We start from the raw sequence: 22,898 nt of genomic DNA on the forward strand, positions 1-22,898 counted from the left end.
TAAGCCATGAACTTAAACTATGTCTGCCATAGCAAAAGTGGAAATAGTGTGTCTTAAGTGGGTAACATGAGGTTCTGCAGATTTTGTTGGGCCGACTCCCAGCACCTCCCAACAACATGGGCAATAGCAGGGAAGGTGGAACTTACAGTCCAAGACAATCTGCTGCCTTAGAGAGTACTAATTCCTGTACATATTGCAGATAGATACGTAACATTCAGATCCTCTGTGCATTTCTGCATCAAGAGGACACTGCCATGTTCATGAGAGGAGCATACAAGCCTTGTGAATTGCTGCCTTTTTCTGATGACCTTTGGAAACCCTACATTTGCTATCCATTGGCTTGTGAAAAACTAAGGTTGCAATCCTATATATACTTGCACGGGAGTTAATCCCATTAAGTTCAGAATGGACTGGACTGTAAGGCATGTATACTTTTGAGAGCGTAATCCTACACATGCTTACCTTGGGAATAAATTATACTAAAAAGTGTGGGTCTTTCTTCTGAGTAAATACACATAAGACTGCTCTGTAAATAAGATACACATGCCAGCTCTCCCCACCCCTCCATTTTTTGTTGACTTTAAATATGTGTATTAAGTGGGTGAAACATTTGTCCAAATGGTTTTTTCATATTTTATTTTTCCACATGATGCAGTTGAAGATGGGGAGGTGTTTGACTTCAGAGGAATGAGGCTCGATTGGTTTAGATTACAGGTAAGAATTACTATTGTGCACTCGTCAAAGCAATATTGCTTTCCCTGTGTTAAAGAGTAGATCAGTTTTAAATCAAAGTGATTTAAAATAATTGATTTAAATATTTGAGTTCACATTTTGAAATTCATGTATTCCCAAACAGACATTCAGGAAGGGAATGGTTCACAGTATGAGCAGGGTGTTTTTCATAAACAAACAAACAAAACAGCTAAAAGGAGGATAAAGCCAAGATCATGGTGGAGAAAAATATGTAGGCTGACTAGTTTTGAGTAAATTCAGTAGTAGACTACCATTGCTTTTGCTACTGCCCATAATATGAATGATGCAAAGTTGTAAAGAAGGATAGATTAATTCATATGTGTTGTTCAGAAAAGGCAGGCATTGTGAAAAGGAGATGAAATATTCAAAAAAACCTGTGCTGCTTTTACTTTTTAAAGTAGAATGGCACATGAAATAAGTAGCATATATCAATGTACTTTTTCATAGGATAAACTTCAGGAGACGTTTTCACACACACACCCATTGTTCAAAGCAGGAGCACAGAATTACATCAAACAGTTTCAGGAAGCGTGAAATAGAGTGATAAGGATAGAAGAAAAGTCTGTAATAACAAAGCTGTACGGCCAAATCAGAGTTGAGAAGGTTATGTCCTGTTCTTCAGCACTTTATTACACATACTCAAAGAGAACCTTTGTAGAAAGGTCACATTGCCAGACACTAAGCCAGTCATTTTTCTTAGAAGTTGGTTGGGAGATAATGTAAAAGGCCTGGTTTTCCTCAGTTGTTCAAAGAAGTTGTAAAGGCAAACAGAGTTGGAAGAACATACATTCCTTTTTATGCAATGCTGGATTTAGGTTTGTTTTTAAAACAAAAAACCCACCTTCCAAAAATAAGACAATATGGTATATGCTTCAAGCTCTGTTTTTTGAAATTGGGCCCAGTAAATCTTTGGCTACAAACTAAGAGGAATTTTTGAACAACCAGCCCTTTTCAAGTAACATCTGCAGCAGTAGCAAAATAGTATGGCATTACTATGCCCTGATATTGTTTTGATCCTAGTAGGGTGCCACTATGAAAATATTTACCTTTTCTTCAACAAATATTATAAGCAGGTTTTGTCTATAAATATGAATTTGACTCTTAAGTACAAGTAAAGCAACTGAAAAATAAGGCTTGCTTAGTGAATCCTCAAATAACCTCTTTTGTGGATCTGTACATTTTTTAAAGTCCCAGTTTCAAGAATGAGCAAAGCCTCAGCATGTTCCAAAAGTAGATATGTAGGAGTAAGGCAGCTTAGAATGGGTTGTATTATAAACTTGACTTGCCCCAAGCAAATTAGAGCAAGCTACAGTGCTACTGTGTGTGTGTGTGTAGATTTTGCTCATTTTTTAAAAACTAATGCTTGCATTCAAATGAAGGCAGATTTTTAGATGAGAATTAGAACCTGGATAATGTGTATTGTTACTTTTTTATGTGCCAACAGGCCTATACTAGTGTATCTAAAGCTTCGCTTGGCCTCGCAGACCACAGAGAACTTGGAAAAATGATGAACACAATCATTTTCCACACAAAAATGGTAGATTCCTTGGTGGAGATGTTGGTGGAAACATCTGATCTTTCTATATTTTGGTATGTTGTTTAATTTCATTCTAAAGCTTTCTCATGGTTGTGATTTTTGTTTTGTTTTGCTCTTGGGGAAGAGCCAATGTGCAGTCAGCTGGAGACTGTCTTGTATTTCTCAGGTCTCCTTCTGCAGCAGCAGGAAGATAACATATTCTGTACAAAGGAAAATTACAAATACCTATCTCTAGGATTTCTGTGAAGAGAAGGTGCAAATTATGAAATGCTATGAATGTTTAAAATGCAATGGGCCTAAGCTTAATGGAACTCAGTTGGGACTTCTGAGTAGATGTGTTTAGGTTTGCCTGGTTAGTAAGTTCTACATGCTGTAGAGGGTGGAAGTGAGTAATCCTAACCTATGCTGGGTCTTACTAGTCCTTTTGGAAATTTTAGAAGCAGCTTATACTACCCCTAAGGGTAACTTGGGGGTAGCATAATCCAACACTTTGCACCCCCCATTAATTTCACCACCCCCCATCAAGTCATTGATTTTGCTGTGCTACAGTACACGTAGTGGGAGGTTTAAATAATACATTCTTTCCCCCCTGCTTTCAGTTCCCTTGGTAATGTAAAGTGCCATGAGTGCAACTCTTTTATTATTAGGATCTGGTACAAGTGCATGTAATTGCTCAAGTTCAGTGATTGTGTGGACATGGGATAAAATGGCTGGCATTTGAAATTTTTCATGTGCTTAGTTGCATCTGTTAAATTGATTTTTTTTTTTTTTTGTAATTACTTTGTCCCAGTGGAATGAAAACTTAACCTGTGTTTCTGAACAGTTTCTATAGCCGTGCTTTTGAGAAGATGTTTCAGCAGTGTTTGGAACTGCCCTCTCAGTCCAGATACTCCATTGCATTCCCACTGCTTTGCACTCACTTTATGAGCTGCACCCACGAGCTGTGCCCAGAAGAGGTAAAGAACCCATAATCTTCTCTTTGATATTGGTTTTCACAAGAAGAGAGTAAGGTAGAGAAACATAAGTAAATTGGGGGCATGGGCTAGAGAAGTGTGGCAAGTAAGTTGAAATTTACAGCTACAAAAACTTGTTTCTTAACTCTGGTTTTTTAGGGAGCCACATTTGATTAAGTGGATATTTTAAGTTGTATACATAATGAACAGTATCCAGTGCTCCCGTTCTGCTAGTGCAAGGGATGTGCAGATACAGAAGTGACATTTTCCCTCCTCACCTTTCCCCTGTGCACCTTCAAAATCAGCTCCGGAAGAACCTCCAGAAAAAAGGGGCACAGGGGGAGAAGAAGAAACGGAAGTCCTGTGGTGCCAGCAGAGCTCTGCTAGAGCAGCTTTGGATACATTTATTTTTTTTAAATCAAGCTTTTTGGATCTTCAGCAGATAACTTCTGGTTGTGAGGCTTGATTTGTTGCTGTTCCATGGTTCAGTGTTTAAATGAACTTAGTGCAAGCATGTTTCACTTGATAATGATTTTTTAAAAATGTTTTTAAGCACCATGGCAACAATTTAGAAAAACAAGGTTTCTGTTTTTATCTTGATAGAGACATCACATTGGGGACCGTAGCCTTTCCCTTTGCAACATGTTCCTGGATGAAATGGCTAAGCAGGCTCGGAACCTTATCACAGATATTTGCACTGAGCAATGTACTCTAAGTGACCAGGTGAGAATTTAATTTTAGTCCCATTACCCTGCTGTGGCAAAGCTTCTGTATGAGTCACTGAGATAATGCACATTCTTTGTTTAGTCCCTGCTTCCATTTCCCTCCCTTTTTTTTATTTCCCTTGGGTTTATTTTTAGTTTGCAAGCCCTTTGGTGTAGAGTCATCATATAAATGTGCCATCTCCTTTGTTCTTAAAATATGATAAAGTTTTCCATAAGGTTCTAATAAAGTTTTGCTTATAATATTTGTAATAGAAGGCTGTTCTTCTCCTGTTCTTAACTAGAAGGAATAGTAACTACATTGAAATCACTTGAGTTGGTATCGAGTAGTTTGCAAGTATTTGGTATATTGGAAACAAAATGAACAGTTTAAAATCGAAATGCGAAGTTTGATCTATTTAATGGTGATTGGTTTTTGTGAACTGGAGCTCTATTTTGAAACTAACTGCATTTTTTTTTTTAAGTTGCTGCCAAAGCATTGTGCCAAAACCATCAGTCAAGCAGTGAATAAAAAGTCAAAAAAACAGACGGGTAAGAAAGGAGAACCAGAAAGAGAAAAACCAGGAGTAGAAAGCATGAGAAAAAACAGGCTGGTGGTGACCAAGTGAGTCTTTTTCATCCTTATCTTCTCTTTTGAATGTTGCTTAACAGGCAGTCTAACTTCTTGAACCAAATCACTGGCATTTTGTAGATATATTTAAAAAAATGCTCTTGTGGGTCATATCCAGTTGATGTCATCTGCTGACAAGAAGGCATCAGGCAGTGGAACAATAGGAGAGGAGGTTTCCATCAATGGCTTCCTCCGAATCTGCTGCAGACTGGGAATTCCTGGAAAATATATCCCTCCCAATTTCACTGACTAGTACCTTCTTTCAGTAGAGAAACACCAATTGGATGCCATCCTATGTGTTTATATAAAAAATATGTCATGCATTCCTATCCTGCAAAACAAACTTACCTTTATGAACAGTAATCTTTTTCTGCATTCCCATTCAGCATGCTAAAAAAAAGGGGGGGTGAGGTATAATAATCCTGTCTTGTACGTATATGACCTATGCCATTGTTTTTAGCATAGGCAAGGGTACTATATGGCTGTGCTTTAAAATAGCTTATATATCCTTACCCATCTTTATTTTTGGGGGGTTGAGGTGGAAGGGGGCTTTAATAGTTATGGCTTTGCTTATGTGGCTTACATGTTTGTGTGCATATTTTTTGTTTTGTCTTTTGCAGTCTAGACAAACTGCACACGGCACTTTCTGAGCTCTGCTTCTCAATCAATTACGTTCCAAACATGATTGTGTGGGAACACACCTTTACCCCAAGGGAATACTTAACATCACACCTGGAAATCCGTTTTACCAAGTAAGTGGTACCAACTTGCACATTTGATACTTAGTTGTCTTGAGTACTTTTAAGAATACTTCAACCTGCTTTTTATCATATACTCCCATTAACACAAAATTTCCCCAGTGATAGAGGAGGTGGAACAATGTATCCCTAAAATCAGTTAAAAACTTCATGAAGTCACCCAGAGCTCCTCATGCAGCTGCAAACTTAAAATGAATGTCTGGTCTGGGCAAAGTTATATATTGTACTAATTTCAAACTCCACAGTCTCTGTGTGTCGTCTGATAGTTATCAACCACACAACAAAAGGTTTATTCTGGCACTTCCTTTGTACCATGGCAGATGCTTTTTTAGTGTTCCTCCTTCCACGGTGTCAAGATCATATGAGGGACTACCATGTTATGGCCTAGTGCTTGTGATGTTGCTCAAATGGTGTGGGAGCAGATTCCACACTGCAAAGGGAGCTCTGTGCGCTTCAAGTCTTTAAAAAGCAATTGTGCACTAAAGAGTCAGCAGTGCTGGATTCCCAAAAAACAGACCATTCTGCCATTAAAAATATGGTTAGTTTAGTAGCCCATATAAACATGTTTTTGCTATTTATATCGTGGCTATTTCTCAGTGTGGGTGGGCTGGTTGCTGCTGTGCCATTTTTATTTTTGTTATGTGACAGTTTCTGATAGAAATCTCTGAAAGCATGCTTGTGTGAGACTTATTTGCTAGAACTTAATAAAAGCATTCATTTTTAAAAAATTATTCTCGTCCAATATAACCAAATAATTAATCTTGAGCTGACATTGCCCTTCTTTTTCTTTTGCTCCAACTTCCATCCAGCCTAGTGGTTGCCCATACATAACAGTTTCTACCTGCTAGTTTCAAAATCCCCAAAATTTAAGGAATCAATCCTATTTTACAAAAAGAAAAATTGTGCATGCATAATTCTAATTATGTACATTCAAAGTTGGTGAGTGGGAGATGGAAAATGAAAGATTCATGTCCTGCTAGTATGTGGGAGCTTTTAGTATATTGACCTTGCCGTTATCTGATTTAATAAGCAAATAGTAGACTTGCATCTCAAGGAAAAAGAGGAACAGATAGGAAACAAGAATTTTAAAATTTCTCACAGCTGTAACTGTTAGGACTAAATTGGTACAAATTTTAAACAGCAAATCTGACTTTTATACAGGGGTCAAATAGATAGCAATAGTTCAATATAAGATTTCTGAATTTCCCTCCATACATCTTTCTGTACTATGGCTGGGGGGAGTAGCTTTCTTCAGCTCCAGTTTGCAGCTTTCTAACACCCAGCTGCAGTGTGCTTTCACTCTATGTTGGCAGTATTCAGCAAAGTCAGAGTAGACAACAGATAATGTCAGAAAAGTACAGGTGCCTCTTGGTGCAAATTTATCCCAAATTTATCCCAAATGGTCAGTTAACACTACATGCCAGGTCTGAAGAGTGATGGCTCACCTTGATATTAGGCAGGGCATAGCACTCATGGTTCACTTCAGTAGCATGCTAATAACTTTCTTTCTTTTCAAAGGTCAATTGTTGGCATGACTATGTATAATCAAGCAACACAAGAGATCGCAAAACCTTCTGAGTTGTTAACAAGTGTGAGAGCCTACATGACAGTACTCCAATCAATAGAAAATTATGTACAGATTGACATCACAAGAGTGTTTAATAACGTCCTCCTTCAACAAACCCAGCACTTAGATAGTCATGGGGAGCCAACTATTACCAGTCTGTACACAAATTGGTAAGAATCTGAGATTTCATCCTGTACCTCTTTTGCTTTGTGAGATAAAAGTTTTCATGCAGAAAAGAAAAAAATCTGGGAGGAGGAGAGTGCCAAGGTGAAAGTGAGGCAAATTGCAGCTTTTAATTTGAGCTGTGCCCCGCTTCCCCACGCAACTTGAAATTGAGATAATGTCAAAGAAAAACTGAATCGCATGCCACTTGAACAATGAATGCCAATAAGCAACAGCGTTTAGCTTTCTATTGCATACTAAAAGCAAACTACACTTTTATTTAAAATGAAGTTGCTGACTATTCAAGGGAAACGTCACTGAGGACTATGCAATTCTTAATACATGTATGTTGATGTGGCTTTACATGGACTTTCAAGATCAACTCTCAGTGACAAATTCAGTGTCAATGCAGCTTTCATCAAAGTTAAGGTGGTAAATGAAATTAACGGTAAGGAATGTTTGTAGTCTACTGTGAAAATAGATAATTGTTTCTTTCGTGAAGGTATCTGGAAACCTTGCTGAGGCAAGTCAGTAATGGCCACATAGCCTATTTCCCAGCGATGAAAGCATTTGTGAACTTGCCTACTGAAAACGAACTGACATTCAATGCAGAAGAATATTCAGACATATCAGGTGAGTTTTCCCAAGGCTCAGGGTGGGTGGGAAAGCCAAGTCTCATTTTTATACCAAAATTTAGAGACAGTAAGCAGCACTACAAGTCCCCCTTGCTGCTTCTGACCCTCACTAATATCTAGGGAGAACTAAGGCTCTTATCAGGCCTCTTGGCCTCTGGTAGAACAGGCTAAGCTAGTTAAGACGGAGGGTTTTCATTTTTATTTTCACCTATTTAATACTGTACTGCAATACATAGCTATATTACAGATGTTGAATCTTGAGCATTTGAAATAGGATCCTGAAAATTTAAAATGTGTGACATCCAATAGCCTTTATAGAATGAATTAATAAAATATAGTTTGTTCATTAAATTAAGACAATATAATTGGTTTGCAGCAGAATAAATGCTTTTTCTTCCTCAGAAATGAGAGCCCTGTCAGAACTCCTTGGTCCATATGGCATGAAGTTCTTGAGTGAAAGCCTTATGTGGCACATTTCCTCACAGGTTGCTGAACTCAAGGTAACTTCCATTGCTTCTCTTTGGTCATTGCTTTTATAATTAAAAGCAGAAGTTGCTTTATAGCAAGAATACATGGCCTGAATCCAAAGAACTACTTTAGACTAGTCCAAGCATTTGTACTTGCTCATCAGAGTTTTGACCCTTTTCCTTTGAATGAGGAACACTCACAACATACTACAAGCAGACGTTTCAATTCTCCTCACACACAAAAGTCTTTTGTTATGATGTGCCATTGGTTGGAGTGACTTTTTAAGCAATATATGTCTAAACACTCTGCACAGAAATACTGGGGAAGATCTTTGGATCAGCTCATATGCATTCTATTTCTTTGACTCCCCCCCCTTTATTTTTATTTATTTTTGAATGTGCATGAGCCTCAAGTCAGTTTAGATTGTATCCTGACCAGCACATAGTTTGTTCCTTGCTGTCCTGGTGCAAAACTTCAGTCATTACTTGTGTTCCTATATGCTGCTTCTCCAGAAGAGATGACCTTGGTTTGGGGGGGTCTCTGAATTAGCTTATAGTTTAGCTTCTACTAACAGAAAGCATCAGGAAATGGGGAAGTGTCTCTAGCTTTGGTCAGCAGGGATAATAAACATGTCTCCTTGGCCTAATTTTATGTGGTTAGGGGAGTCCAGCGAAAAGGATAGGGAGTTGGGGGAAGGATAGGGGAAGAAGCCAAAACAAATGGAGTGAGTAGGGAGAGGAATGCGCTTGGCAAGTGATTAATTCAGGTGTTCAGCCAGAGCAAGCTGTCCATCCTCCACGAGCCTGTTAGACAAGGAGGGAGAGATACAGAGAAGAGGGTAGTAGAATGGGGGGGGGGGGGAGAGAAAGAAGGGATGGCCCACCTATCACCAGCTTGCAGCTCTTGAAAGGGAAGAGAAATCCCTTTGGGATGGGCCAGATTGAAAAACCCCTAAGTGCTGCATTGAACTCAGGGGCTTTCAGTTGTCTGCCCTTAGTTTACAGTGAATAAGTGTAAACTCGCTGGGGATGGAGGGAGAGAAGGTTTTAATCATAGAGTTGAGACAGTGATTAGGAGATTGGTCTAGAGTAGACCAGTCACAGAAAGCGTGTGCCTCTTCTTTACCTTGTGAGAAATAATCATCCACATGAAAACATATGGACGGGAAATCCTAAGAATGGCAAATCGTATGCAAATTGTGTCTCACCCCCATGTTGTTTTCATTGCACATTGTGCAAAAGACATTCAAACTGTAATAATTCCATTATTCTACAGCAGCCCTGCTCAAGTTTAATGAGACAACTGGAGCAATAAGTGCTTTGTGGAACAGAAGAGAGCCTTTATTATCACACTGTATGCTTTTTGTTTGGTGCATAGCTGGGCCTTACCTAGTATAACTAGTCAGATAATGGGAACATCTGGATTTCATGAGCTCTGCTTCCTGCTTGCCACGCTGAAATGTCCTAAAGCACCCGCTTGTTACTATACTCAGATCTATGCCTGACCTGAGATCTTGCTTCGTCTTAGAAACTTGTGGTAGAGAACGTTGAAGTGCTAACGCAAATGAGGACCAGTTTTGATAAACCAGATCAGATGGCAGCACTCTTCAAAAGATTGTCGTGTAAGTAACTAGCAAGTAGTGCCATTTTAGTTTATGCTCCTAACTGGGAATCTGCATATAGCTTGAAGCACTGGAATTGGTGGGGGAGCATCTGCTACAGCCCCCAAAAGTGCATGCTGTCTTTTGTATAAATGTCTTGTATAAATGTCTCCATTTTAAGGCTGTAACGTACATACACGACACAAACCTACAGATGCATATATATATAAAGCTACCCACATACATATACATCTCCACTCATGTACGCGCATATATATATATATATATATATATATATATATATAGTCACATTAGTAGCCTTTTTCATCTATTCATGCCTTATAATGTGCCTCAGAGAACCTTTTGATTTTGGAAAGATAACCTAAATGTTTTAAAACTGATACGTTGCCTACTGAGGAGCTCCTTTCGGCTGGTCGCCACGTTCTCCCAGATTCTCATAATGCTCAGCCAGCAAGGAGTGAATTGGTGGATGAACGAACTATTCAATAGCTGTTGGAGCACTTTTGTAAAGGAATTAAAATTGCCTTTTGGTGCCACGTGAGGAACATTATTGTGAGTCTGGTGTGCCTTTGGTACTTAATGATGCTCCCCCCCCCCCGCCCTTATGATGTGCCAAAAAAGTTGCTTCATCAGCAGTGGTCACTTTAATTTGCTGTTAATATTAGTCTGTCTGTGGCAGATGCCATGACTGGGTGATGCTGTGACTCATGCAGACACACACACACACACACACACAGAGAGAGAGAGAGAGAGAGAGAGAGAGAGAGACTTGAAGCTGGTGGAGAGGCAACTATGCATGGCCTCCATCTCCCACAGGCATCAAACAGGAAGGGGCAGGGAGAAAGCATTCTTGTTCCTGGAATTTTCTTCTTTCCCCCCCTAGCTGTTGATAGTGTTTTGAAGAGGATGACCATTATCGGTGTTATCTTATCTTTCCGGTCATTGGCACAAGAAGCTCTTAGAGATGTAAGTACTGCATTTGGCATTATAACTTTTGTGTTAGACATTTAAGCACATGCAAGCCTAAGAATAGATAAGTAAAAGTAAAAAGTGAATAAATCGCTAAATACTAGCACATTCCAAGGCATTTAAGATTCTGTGTCTGTGGGGTAGGTGAAGTAGAAGCTCCTCCCCATTACATACTCCATTCTCAGATCTATCGAAACCCCAGAAAGAGATTTTTGGAACAGATGTTGGCACCGCTACAGATACAGAACCCCAAAGTGAAAATACGTTGGCTGTTACCTGACTGCAACCCACTTGTCCCATATAAAACAGCTTTATTTGCAAAAGCCGCTAAAAGTATTTGTGCAAGCCACATAAAAGACAACGCTGTAGATTGTGCAGGGGATTCATTAATTTAATTTATTGTAAATGGTTGCTTACTTCTGGATCTTTCTTAATTAGGTTTTATTGGATTTGCTGGTTTTGTAAATGTATTTGTAATGGCTTTTAGTCAAATACAACAAATAATTAATTGATTGAATAAAACACAGCTTGCTTGTGCTGTGGTGAAAGGATTGCAACACTAAATACGAATAATCAAATCTTAATTGAAATTAAGTACGTTGCATACATATGCTGAAAGAATCAAACCTTTACAATTTCACTTTTTATTTTTTTAAAAGTAAATAAAGGAAATTGACATACAGCTGTTTTAGACCCAAAGCAATACAGTATTCAAAACTCTTGTTAGCCGGTGTTTTTCCACTCCTGCTGCAAGATTCTGGCATGATGCTTCCAGGCTTCTTAATGCATAAACTGAGGGGAGAGGGTAGAATAAATGCAACAAAGTCATAACATGCTGTCTTAGGAGATACAGTAGCCAAAAGTAACAATTTTGTTGCATGCTTCTTTGTCTTAGGTCTTATCATATCACATTCCTTTCCTTGTAAGTTCAATTGAAGACTTTAAGGATCACATTCCAAGAGAGACAGATATGAAGGTAATTGCTTTTGAGAATAATGGGGTTGGTTGGTTTGTTTTTTTAGTTCTTTCTAAAAATGTATATTAGGGACGCGGGTGGCGCTGTGGGTAAAAGCCTCAGCACCTAGGGCTTGCCGATCGAAAGGTCGGCGGTTCGAATCCCCGCGGCGGGGTGCGCTCCCGTTGCTCGGTCCCAGCACCTGCCAACCTAGCAGTTCGAAAGCACCCCCAGGTGCAAGTAGATAAATAGGGACCACTTACTAGCGGGAAGGTAAACGGCGTTTCCGTGTGCGGCTCTGGCTCGCCAGATGCAGCTTTGTCACGCTGGCCACGTGACCCGGAAGTGTCTCCGGACAGCGCTGGCCCCCGGCCTCTTGAGTGAGATGGGCGCACAACCCTAGAGTCTGTCAAGACTGGCCCGTACGGGCAGGGGTACCTTTACCTTTAAAAATGTATATTATGCCAAAAGCAGGAATGTATAGACAGATGTAGCACTTGTATATATTTCTGTAAACCTCATTAAAATGAAATTAATATAGCTTCATACTTCTATGGTTAGTTATGATTCCAGTATTTCTCTTTTGCAAACTGCTGGGAGTCACTGGTTTATACTAAAGGAGCAAATCATAAAATAAAAAGGACACAGCATTTCAGTGGAAGTAATTCAAAAAGTGTTTCTAACAATTTAGTTTTTGAGTTGATCAGCACCCGTTCTCCTAATGGATTATGAAACCCTTTTGCACTTTAGGCCTCAGAACCTAGTCTTGGTAGACAGCATTCATTTAATGCATTATATGCTTTGGCTTAACAAAGTTTTCTGTTTGTCCAGTTTGAGAACTTGGAATCTTAAAAAGTTGCTGTTGAATATGGTTTCGGAGAGTATACAAGTTTTTGGCAGAGGGGCATGTGAGAGAGATGACAGCCAGCTAGCAGAAGTGGCGCTAATGGAGCTTTTCACTATAAGCTAGGTGTATTGCTGCCACCAAAGGTGCTTCTGTTCTTCCATGGTTCCATTCTCATGTGTAACTTAATGTGAACACTGAAAAGATTTTACAATGTCTGCTCTGACAAATTCCACAAAATTATTCTGGCCTTTTTCACTCTGCAGTACCTTTCTCTCTCTCAGGTTGCAATGAATGTATATGAGCTCTCATCAGCTGCAGGACTGCCTTGTGAGATAGATCCTGCTCTGGTTGTAGCACTTTCTTCCCAAAAATCAGGTATGCTGCTGCATAACGTTTTTGGATATTGGCTGTGTTTGCATGTAATGATAAGCCATGATATCGTTCTAAATGGAGAAAGGATGTCAAAGAAACTATACTTGAACACATTGAGTATCAAATATACATGTATTCTGCAGAACACTTGGATCACTTCACATAATTTAACCAAGATGCCGAAACTGAGGGTTTGTCAGCTTAAATATATGACAATTACATTTGTATTTGACCGAATGTTGCAGCTCTGATCTCTAGTTACATTTTCTTAGTATTTCTCAGGGTTAATAGTGATAATACTACATTGAAATGGCTGCAAATGCTTCTGTTATTGATGAGTGACTTTTTATGGCTGGCTCCCTCACATGCCCCAGGAGCCAACTCCTAGGGGCCAAGGTCCCTTTGCCCCCCTCGCCCCGCAAATACCCCCCCCCCCAGTTTATGGGAATTGCCTTCCAGTGGTATACATGTGCCATGTCATGTGATCAGTTATGTGGGGTGGGGCTTACCTCCCCCCCCCCAATATTTTATTCAAGTTGGCCCAGGAATATGAAATACTGGTATAGAAACTACTTTAGAGGAGGAGGAGGAGGAGGAGGAGGAGTCATTTATGGACAGCTCTCAGTTGGTGGCCATGCTGAGCTAGTTCCTACGTGCAGACATTCTGAGCATCTTTCAAAAGGAAGCCTGAAATAACTTTGCTGACCACTGGAGTTAAGAGGAAAGAAACCTCTTGCAATTGCAATTTGTCATTAGGTTACTTTTGATTGAGCTATAAAATCTTTGAATAGCTGTTAGATAAATTTTCTTCTAGGAATTAAAAAAATGCATCATGTTTTTCTTAAGTTCCTTCCCTGAAAATGTGTTGGGGTATGCAACCAAGATACTCTTGATTTATACAAAGTGATAGCTGTTACAGACGAGTATTGTTATGCCGCACTTGGTGGAATAGGAATAACAACAACAACAATAATAATTTATTTCTACCCTGCCCATCTGGCTGGGTTTCCCCAGCTACTCTAAAGTACTGGTCTTTGTTAGCTCAAACCAAATAACACAGAATTTGGCTCAGAAACATTACCAATGCTGTGAATGGATGAAGTATTAGTTTAGGAGTTTTGAACCCACCCAGGTATAATGGATCTCCTAAATTTCTATTTGTTTTCAGAAAACATTAGTCCAGAGGAAGAATATAAAATTGCCTGCCTTCTGATGGTCTTTGTGGCTGTCTCCTTACCAACTTTGGCCAGTAATGTGATGTCTCAATACAGTCCTGCCATTGAAGGTAATATTCAGACAAACTGGTGTGAAAATTTATTCTGGGGGGGAGGGGGGAAATTATATTAAATGTTCATCTGAAATATTTATTTGCTTTCATTTTATGATATTGGTGTTTGGTCCTTTTTGGTGTTGAATAGTACATCAATTTTATATCTCACAATGGTTGCTTTGAAAGAGGAAATAAAAATCTCTCACCTCAAGTCATACTTTGGTTCTAGGGATCCTTACCAAGAATGTGTTCTACCCGTTGCACATAAATGTCCTATTGATTAGGAAATGTTAAAACTTGACTGGAGGCTTTTGGGGGCACAGGAACAATGCTGAGTACTATTTGGAAGTCATATTGAAACTAGTTTTCATACTAGATATTTGCATTAGAAGCATTCATAATTCTCATATTCCTGTGCTAGTTACCATGTTGCCCCATCTTTACTTGAATACACACACACACCGTTCTGTTTGCACCTAGCAGGATTCAGGTCTTCAGAACAGAACTTTGGAACTGATAAATTAAGCAGAAAACCAGAATTCTGTCTTTGAAACAGATTTTGGAATAAATGTAGCCCTGCTTTATGAGTTCCCTGGAAATTGTTTGTTATGCAATCGTTGGTATAATGATTCCAGGATTCCCATTGTTTCCTATGGAAACATTTCTAATACAAGATTAGTCCCCTCTGTTTCCTCCCTCTCTCCATGGTTTCTTCTTGAAATGGCTGCAGCCAATCAGCAGAAGAGAGGCATGGGGGGGGGGGATGATTTGCCCAATCTCTCCTGTCCCTGATTTGTTTCATTTTTCCTGCTTTCTGAGTCATCTGATCTCACTCCCTCAGTCTTTCCGTGGTTTCTGCCTAAAGATGGCTGCCACCAACAAAAAAAACAAAAAGGAAGTAAGCAAGTTGGCTGTTCGGATAAGTGAATGTGTGGAACATATAGTGAGGTTCGGGTATTATTCTTTCAAGTATGGATAAGTGAATTTTTTGATATTGAGCGTGCAGATAGCAGGACCTGTGTGTAATGTCTTTTACTCTATTCAAAAGGTTCTTAAAGATCTTTACTTCCTCCTTGTTAAATGAAGATTATCCATATTATATTTGAAAGTTAATCCCTTGCTAAACTTAACTCTGCTCCTATTCAAATGACACGTTCCATTCAGCTAAAATGTTCAGAGTGTGAGTGAAGCTAAAGTAATATCACAAATGTGTTTTTGTTTAGGTCACTGCAACAATATCCATTGCCTGGCCAAAGCAATCAACCAGATTGCTGCAGCTTTATTTACCATTCACAAGGGAAGCATTGAAGACCGTCTCAAAGAATTCTTGGCTGTATGTACAGTTTTTATTTTGGGCTGACCTGCTCCAGAAATCATTCATTTCCACCAAGGCTTTCAGCTGTACTGCGATTAACATTTACAATCTTAACTTTTGATTTCAAGCCAACAACATTATGGTGGCTTTTCCTATATGGTAGTGATTGCAACAATGACTGTAAAGGATTTGAGTCAATATTGCAAGCATGTGTGAACTTTGTCTTGCAGAATAACTAGTCTGATCAGGGATTCCAGTACACAAATTGAGCTATACAATTGGTCTGTCCTGTTCATTTCATTGTTGTGGAATGCTCCACATCCATAACCCCATTGCATTATCTAACATTACAGATCATGTCATGTTAAATCTTATATCTGAAATTGCATGTGTTGTGAAATTAAAATGATTTTTAAAGTGGCTTTAGATGAGTAGAAAACTTACTTGCTATTTGTGATTTTTTTAGCTTGCATCCTCTAGTCTACTGAAAATTGGTCAGGAGACAGACAAAACCACTACAAGGAACAGAGAATCTGTTTACCTACTGCTAGACATGGTAAGCTCTCATTCCAGTGATTGTTCCAAAAGTTTTATCCTAGGTAAAAGAGACTTTGACAAGCACTCTGTGTGGAATTCAACAAATGGTCAAAATACTGTTGGGCAGCATAGCAGAAAAATTACTTTAAAAAACAAAAATCATGAAACGCTTTTGAACCCTACTCTTTTGAGCCTCTCTGCATTTCCTTCTCCTCCTTGCTGGTAGCTTGTCATTTTAGCAGCATTGGGATTTCCACTCCTTACCAGGTTTCTGATGTGATCTCTACTCTCACTTTAGATCGTCCAGGAGTCTCCATTCCTGACCATGGATCTTCTGGAGTCTTGCTTTCCATATGTCTTGCTCCGAAATGCATACCATGCTGTGTACAAACAAAGTGTCACATCATCTGCCTGAATATCTGCTTTAACTGGAGACAACCTAAGCACGCATCTATGTTGCCTCAGTTTTACTTGTGTAAACTGTGGAGCTGTTTTACTTTATGGCCTGGCAAAGAGTTTTGTGGATTATAAACTTTTTCCCAATGCAGTTGTATTTCTGACCAGTGGTTTCTTAATATGGTTGTACTACAATATAAGCTTGGCTGATTTTAGGTTGCACATTTTGCTGATTTGTTTTCCTTTTTATTTTAGAATAATCATAATTATGTTTTAAAAGAGAAATACTATTTCAACTATGTTTTTTTCTTCATATCCAATCGTGCAGGAATCATAATGGCTTGTTTATTTCCAGGAAGAACTCTATTTAGTGATTATTTTAGTGTACCTAGCTTTCATCTGTGTGTAAATTATTTCATATAGGGAGAGTTACAATCTGTACCTATTGTTCTTATCAGAAACAAGACTTGGATGTGCATTTCTGTGAATGACGACATTTCTACTTTTTTTTTCTTTTTGAAACACTCACCCAAATTAATGACTGATGCTATCTAATATTAAAAATTGTTGTAAGACTGCTTAGACAGCAGTCTCCTCCATACAATCTTAAACAGCAGCAAGTGGTTTTGTTTGTATAAAGCTTACATAGTGGAATTTTTTAAAGACTAATTTCCATGGTGCCCCGTTGGCATTAACACTACATTGTACCCTGCTGTATAATAAACGTTCTTAATGCATTTATCAAATGTTGATAAAATGTTAGCCCTTTAACCACTTTTTATATGTTTTAAATTTTTGAAATTCAAGTGTACCTTCCATTACATACAATAAACACTACACTGTATTACGTGCTGGTGACTTTCCTTGGGTTTTTTGCTAAGTCGACTGTTGAAAATTCAGTGTTCTAAGCATCGAGCAACGTGTGTTGACTCAGTCTACAGATTGTTAAATGTGCATGTTCAACCCATTTTTGGATCTTCATCAGTGCTGTCTAACCACATTAAAATTTGCTTTACCTTAATGGCTGTCACCTAACCAACTTAAAAATCAATAGGCTTACAAACATCTCACTGCTGGCTTGTTATCTATGTCTTTCCATATTTTTTTCAACTTGGTGATGGTGGGCTGAGACATCACTTTGACATGACTTCGGCCATTTTTTGGCATAGGTTCATCCAGCTATTGTCACCAAACTTGCCATGAGGGTTCCTGAGGGTGTCTGGTGTATCAGGTCCAAACGCACAAATTACACTATCCATTTAAAAAACACAATATATTTTTTGGCTTCTGGAGGTTCCTGGGCAGCTCCAGGCACTCTCTGCTAACATGTTATTAAAGGGAAAGGCATACCTTTTGACTCCTGCAGAATGTAATGATACTGTAGTGTCTAAATCCACTCAAATTAACTCACTTTACTGCATATTACAGAAACTGAGAGCATACAAACATAACCTGTGAATAAAGGTGAAATGACTCACTGGGGAAAAAAATCAAGTCAACATTCCTTAGGAACTAGTAGCTTGGTGGTTGTGGTTAACACACTGTCCCATAATATCTATTCTGTTCCTTCTGCCTATTCATGGTCTCACACCATCTTACCTCTCACCCTCTTTTTCAATTTGCCACCACCCCAGTTCTTGTGGGGGCAAAAAAGAAAAGAAAAAAGTTTGATGGGTAGATTCAGGTTTAGATTATATTATATTTGAGAGACTAATGGTTTACCCAAGCAGAAATTTTATCAAAGCAGTTGGAGATGTTAGACCATGTGGAATGGGAAGTGAAAACTAGAATTTGTATTGAAAGATGTAACAGTTTGAGATTTTCCTGGGGAAGAGTGCAAAGACAATAGAAAATAACATCCTGTTTCCAAAAAAAACAATATTCCGTATCCAACTCACTCTATAGTTCTTCTAGAACATTGCCTGGTCAGCATGACCCACTCACTAGATACAGTGTCAGTGGAGAAATTTATAAACTGACATTAATAGTGAAATGGCAGGATATGAAAAGGGATTTGGAACTGCTGCTGAAGAGCTGGCACTGATTATGGCCATAAATTAAGAATTGTGCTCCCAAGTGAAGCCCATCTCAGCCTTTTACTTGTGGTGATTCAGTAAATATGTGAGCTGTTTTGTATTTCATTGAGAATGGATGTTGCCAACGTCTTTGAATCAGTGGTATGTTTGTTAAGATTCCAGTTTTATTACGGTGGTTGCTTCAATGTATTTTGTAAATCATCATGGGTGTAGAGACAAGGAGTTTCTCTCTTTCAAAAATGCAATGGATATTCTCCCTCAGTAGGGATTATCTATTCAGAACATGTGAGATTCAGGTCCAGAGGGTAGCGAGGTTCTTAAAATTTATGCTCTCCTCACACACACTTCGTTCCAGCCACTGTTGAGGTGCTTTAAACATCAACACCAACTTGAGTGCACATTTAGGGCAAGATGGAACAAGAACTGACCCAAATAAGAACGGACACTGCCATTCCACATAGGAGTTTTAAGTGCCCAAGCAATTCTTGATAAATCCGGGAAAATCCTTCTAAAAGGAATTTCTAAATCTTAACAGTTATGGAGAAAGCACGGGCATGTCAGCCTGTCTTGAAACCTCAGAAATGTGCTCCAGATGGTTTCCTGAAAATGAAGGACTGCAAACAGACTCAGTGGTTTACACAGCACCACTGAAGTATTGTACATTTACCATCACTGACCTGGCGTATTGCCTGCTATTAATTACCTGCCCTTCGCCCTCAAGTCCCCAGGAAAATTCCAACAATTAAAACAAATTCTCATGCATTTTTTTAAAAAAGTAAAACCCCTATCCATTCACAAATGTTGCAGATCTACTCATTTAAAAGCTAAAATCTATATATTGTGATATAATTGCAATTTAACACACACTAACCATGACACTGATGATGGTTTGTATGTTTTGCAATCTCTTCTCCCCAGTTGGTGTGATGTCATTCTCCTCTGTCTCTGTCATTGGTTATGACTTGAGTATTGACACAAAGGGGTTCAGTTAAGTTTGAATTAATAACGAAGGCATTATTCACCTCCTCTGAAGGAGAGTGGAGTTGGACTTACTGTGATAGCTACTGGCCATGATGGCTACAAACATCTTTTGCGTTCAGAGGCAGTAGGTCTCAATTAGCAGAGGGGCGGGAATGGGAAGAAGCCATTTGCCTTCATGTCTTGTGGGCTTCCTGTGGGCATTTTGTTGGCCACTATGGGAAATCCTGCAGGACTTCTCCTTTATGTTCTTCATTTTGATGAGAGTTATGAGGTGCAAGTCTGGGATGTAGGGTAGCCATGGAACAAGTGGAGAACAATGGAGAAGATTTGGGGGCATCAGATGAGCTAGTCGGCACCCTATTCTCCATACAACTTGCAGATAATTTAACATCCCTCAAGTTTTTCCACACATTGCACAGCCCCCTTAACTTACTTGCACCAGTCCAATAATAATAATAAAATTTTATTTATATCCCACCCTCCCCAGCCGAAGCCGGGCTCAGAGTGGCTAACAACAGTAAAATAATACAACATTATAAAATCATTTCATTATAAAACCAGTTCAAATCAAATTAATGGCCACCATTGGGCTAGAGTTCTGTGAGGATTGCCAAAGGAGGGGGTCAGGCTGTGCCCTGGCCAAAGGCTTGGTGGAACAGCTCTGTCTTGCAGGCCCTGTGGAAAAATGTCAGGTCCCGCAGGGCCCTAGTCTCTTGTGACAGAGCATTCCACCAGATTGGAGCCACAGCCAAAAAAGCCCTGGCTCTGGTTGAGGCCAGCCTAACTTCCCTGTGGCCCAGGACCTCCAAGATGTTTTTGTTTGAAGACTGTAAGGTCCTCCATGGGACATACCAGGAGAGGCGGTCCCGTAGATATGAGGGTCCTGTGCCATATAGGGCGTTAAAGGTTAAAATCAGCACCTTAAACCTGATCCTGTACTCCACCGGGAGCCAGTGCAGCTGGTATAGCACTGGCTGAATGTGATCTCGCAGCGGGGACCCTGTAAGGAGTCTCGCTGCGGCATTCTGCACCTGCTGGAGTTTCTGGGTCAGTCTCAAGGGCAGCCCCACGTAGAGTGAGCTACAAGGTGACCGTCATGTGGATCACAGTGGCAAGATCAGGGCGAGAGAGATGTCCCATGCTGTTTCCTATCATAACTGAAATCCTTAGGGGCACGGAGAAATTACATAGCTTCTCCATGCCACTAAGCTTAGCTGGAGACTTGAAAGCTTCTAATCTATTGTGTTGAAGCACCTGGTGTCCCAAGATGACATCAGATGACATGGTAGGGCACTCCCAGTCCTGGCACATGGCAGCAACCAGGTGATTGCAACCATAACAGACCCTCCCAAGTGTCCCTATTTTCCAGGGATGGTCCTGGGTTTACAGAAGCCAGCCCAGTTTCTGACCTGATCCCGGAACCACCCCGCTTTTCCTTAGGATGTCCCTATTTCCATTGGAGAAATGTTGGAGGATATGCATAAATAAAGGGACGTGGGTGGCGCTGTGGGTTAAACCACAGAGCCTAGGACTTGCCGATCAGAAGGTCGGCGGTTCGAATCCCCACAACGGGGTGAGCGCCCGTTGCTTGGTCCCTGCTCCTGCCAACCTAGCAGTTCAAAAGCACGTCAAAGTGCAAGTAGATAAATAGGTACCACTCTGGCAGGAAAGTAAACAGCATTTCCGTGCACTGCTCTGGTTCTCCAGAAGCGGCTTAGTCATGCTGGCCACATGACCCGGAAGCTGTACGCCGGCTCCCTCGGCCAATAAAGTGAGATGAGCGCTGCAACCCCAGAGTCGGCCACAACTGGACCTAATGGTCAGGGTGTCCCTTTACCTTTACCTATGCATAAATAACACAGAAACTTAAAGCTCACTCACAGAAGGCCCCAGGTTCCATTAAGAACATTTCAAAGTAGGGCTGGGAATGTCCCCTGGCCGAAACCGTGGAGAGCCTCTGCCAGTTAGTAAGCAATACTCAGCTAGATGAACCAATGGAGTCTAACTTTTATTAGTCAGCTTCGTGTCATGACATGGCATTGATGTCAGACACAGCCATTCAAAGGGGGGGGGGGAGAAGAAACCTTTTAAATTCCACATGGAAGCCAAGAGGAGAAGCTGGCAAAAACCACAGAAGGCAACTAGAGAAATGCAGTAATAAAAAAAAGAATTCTGCGGAGTCAGGATTTATAGCGAAGGAGAAAACGTTCTTCCCCAAGGTCTGTATATGTAATAATTCTTGTAGATCTTTAATTGACAGCATTGTGAGTGGAAACACACTGGGGCTGATTTTGTTTTTATTTTGATAATTATGTCAAACATCATAACAAGTACCAAACAAGCAAATTTCCACCTGGCAAATGTTTTTAGTAGGTGGTGGGAGTTTTGGCAGGGAGGAAGGGTGGTTAAAAGGGGGCAGTGTGTTCTTCCTCGTTTACTGAACAAAACTGGTTTATTTTTGAAATACGTACACAGAGATGATTACTACCCTCAAAATTATAAGCCAAAAATCACTTGTCCAAGGAACGAATCAAGTGGTCCTGTAATGAAAACTCCAGGGAAGAATTTTTATTTTTATTTTATTTTATTACTCCAGCTTTTCCCCTGATGGGACTCAAGGTAGCTTACAGATAGAAACAAGAACTGCTAAAATAATTAAACATTAAAATGCAATCAAACAATGATAGTATTAAAACTATATACATACAGTATATGAAACCTACTTAAAACATGAAAATAATTACAATAAAAACAGCATGGCACCAGCCATTTCATTAAATGCAGTTAATTTCCAAAATTAACAAGAAGGTCTTCACCTGCCAGCAGAACAACAAGGAGAGAGCCAGTCTAGCCTCTCCAGGAAGGCAGGTCCAGAGTCTTATATGTAACACACATACACAGACATAATCAATACACTTATTTAAAAGGATTTGTGGACTGTGGAAGCCTACAATCATATTTTTCTCGATTTAAGTCAGTAAGTGCTGACACACACACCCCGCCCCTGCTCATGTGTCTAAGAGTCTGAGTTCATGACTTGTTTTAGGTCTGCCTATATCACAGGCCTACATGACAAAGTTGAACTTTTAAATATAAACTTTTACTTTTATTCTGAATTCATATTAAAAGTACACATGCCATTGTACAAACACATACAAGAGGTAAAACCAGGGCGAGGCAGCACGGTGGTTGGGATGAGAAGGCATAGTGATGAAAAGTGAAAAAAAATCCTAAAATAGGATTTCAAATTGGTTGGCATTGGTCATTGACACTCTTGTTTGTCGGTTTTCAAGCAGACTGAATGCTTATTGAATGCCATCCCCTCCACATTATATTTTTTAAAGTATTAAAGGTCTAGACTTAACCTTCTAAAAGTCACATTTGATGTGTCAGGTTCCCCCTGCCCCCGTAACTACTATCATTAAAGGAAAAGA

The 22,898-nt window shown here is 39.7% G+C and overlaps 1 protein-coding gene and 1 long non-coding RNA gene across 9 annotated transcripts in view; one reads left to right on the forward strand and one right to left on the reverse strand.

Annotated features, from left to right (window-relative positions):
- Window positions 1–17,298, forward strand: part of NCKAP1 (NCK associated protein 1) — a 48,674-nt gene extending 31,376 nt beyond the window's left edge. For 4 of the 8 annotated variants that reach the window (XM_077916303.1, XM_077916298.1, XM_077916333.1 and 1 more), the window contains 17 exons: window positions 656–714; window positions 2,198–2,343; window positions 3,114–3,246; window positions 3,847–3,966; window positions 4,430–4,569; window positions 5,196–5,327; window positions 6,852–7,070; window positions 7,565–7,695; window positions 8,100–8,197; window positions 9,693–9,786; window positions 10,670–10,752; window positions 11,651–11,731; window positions 12,821–12,932; window positions 14,098–14,214; window positions 15,423–15,532; window positions 15,981–16,070; window positions 16,350–17,298. In XM_077916303.1, the coding sequence (XP_077772429.1) occupies window positions 656–714; window positions 2,198–2,343; window positions 3,114–3,246; window positions 3,847–3,966; window positions 4,430–4,569; window positions 5,196–5,327; window positions 6,852–7,070; window positions 7,565–7,695; window positions 8,100–8,197; window positions 9,693–9,786; window positions 10,670–10,752; window positions 11,651–11,731; window positions 12,821–12,932; window positions 14,098–14,214; window positions 15,423–15,532; window positions 15,981–16,070; window positions 16,350–16,466 (1,982 nt within the window). In that variant the 3' untranslated portion in view covers window positions 16,467–17,298. The remainder of the gene's footprint in view (window positions 1–655; window positions 715–2,197; window positions 2,344–3,113; window positions 3,247–3,846; window positions 3,967–4,429; window positions 4,570–5,195; window positions 5,328–6,851; window positions 7,071–7,564; window positions 7,696–8,099; window positions 8,198–9,692; window positions 9,787–10,669; window positions 10,753–11,650; window positions 11,732–12,820; window positions 12,933–14,097; window positions 14,215–15,422; window positions 15,533–15,980; window positions 16,071–16,349) is intronic. The other 4 variants (XM_077916329.1, XM_077916309.1, XM_077916343.1 and 1 more) reach the window with 1 other exon arrangement.
- Window positions 11,138–16,403, reverse strand: LOC144324939 (uncharacterized). The gene is made up of 2 exons (XR_013390247.1): window positions 16,316–16,403; window positions 11,138–11,547 (listed from the first exon to the last, which is right to left on the reverse strand). It is a non-coding gene; the product is annotated as an uncharacterized LOC144324939 (long non-coding RNA).
- Window positions 17,299–22,898: the final 5,600 nt, after the last annotated feature.

The sequence above is a fragment of the Podarcis muralis genome, chromosome 1 (genome assembly GCF_964188315.1).
Source record: "Podarcis muralis chromosome 1, rPodMur119.hap1.1, whole genome shotgun sequence".
Lineage (NCBI taxonomy): Eukaryota > Metazoa > Chordata > Lepidosauria > Squamata > Lacertidae > Podarcis > Podarcis muralis.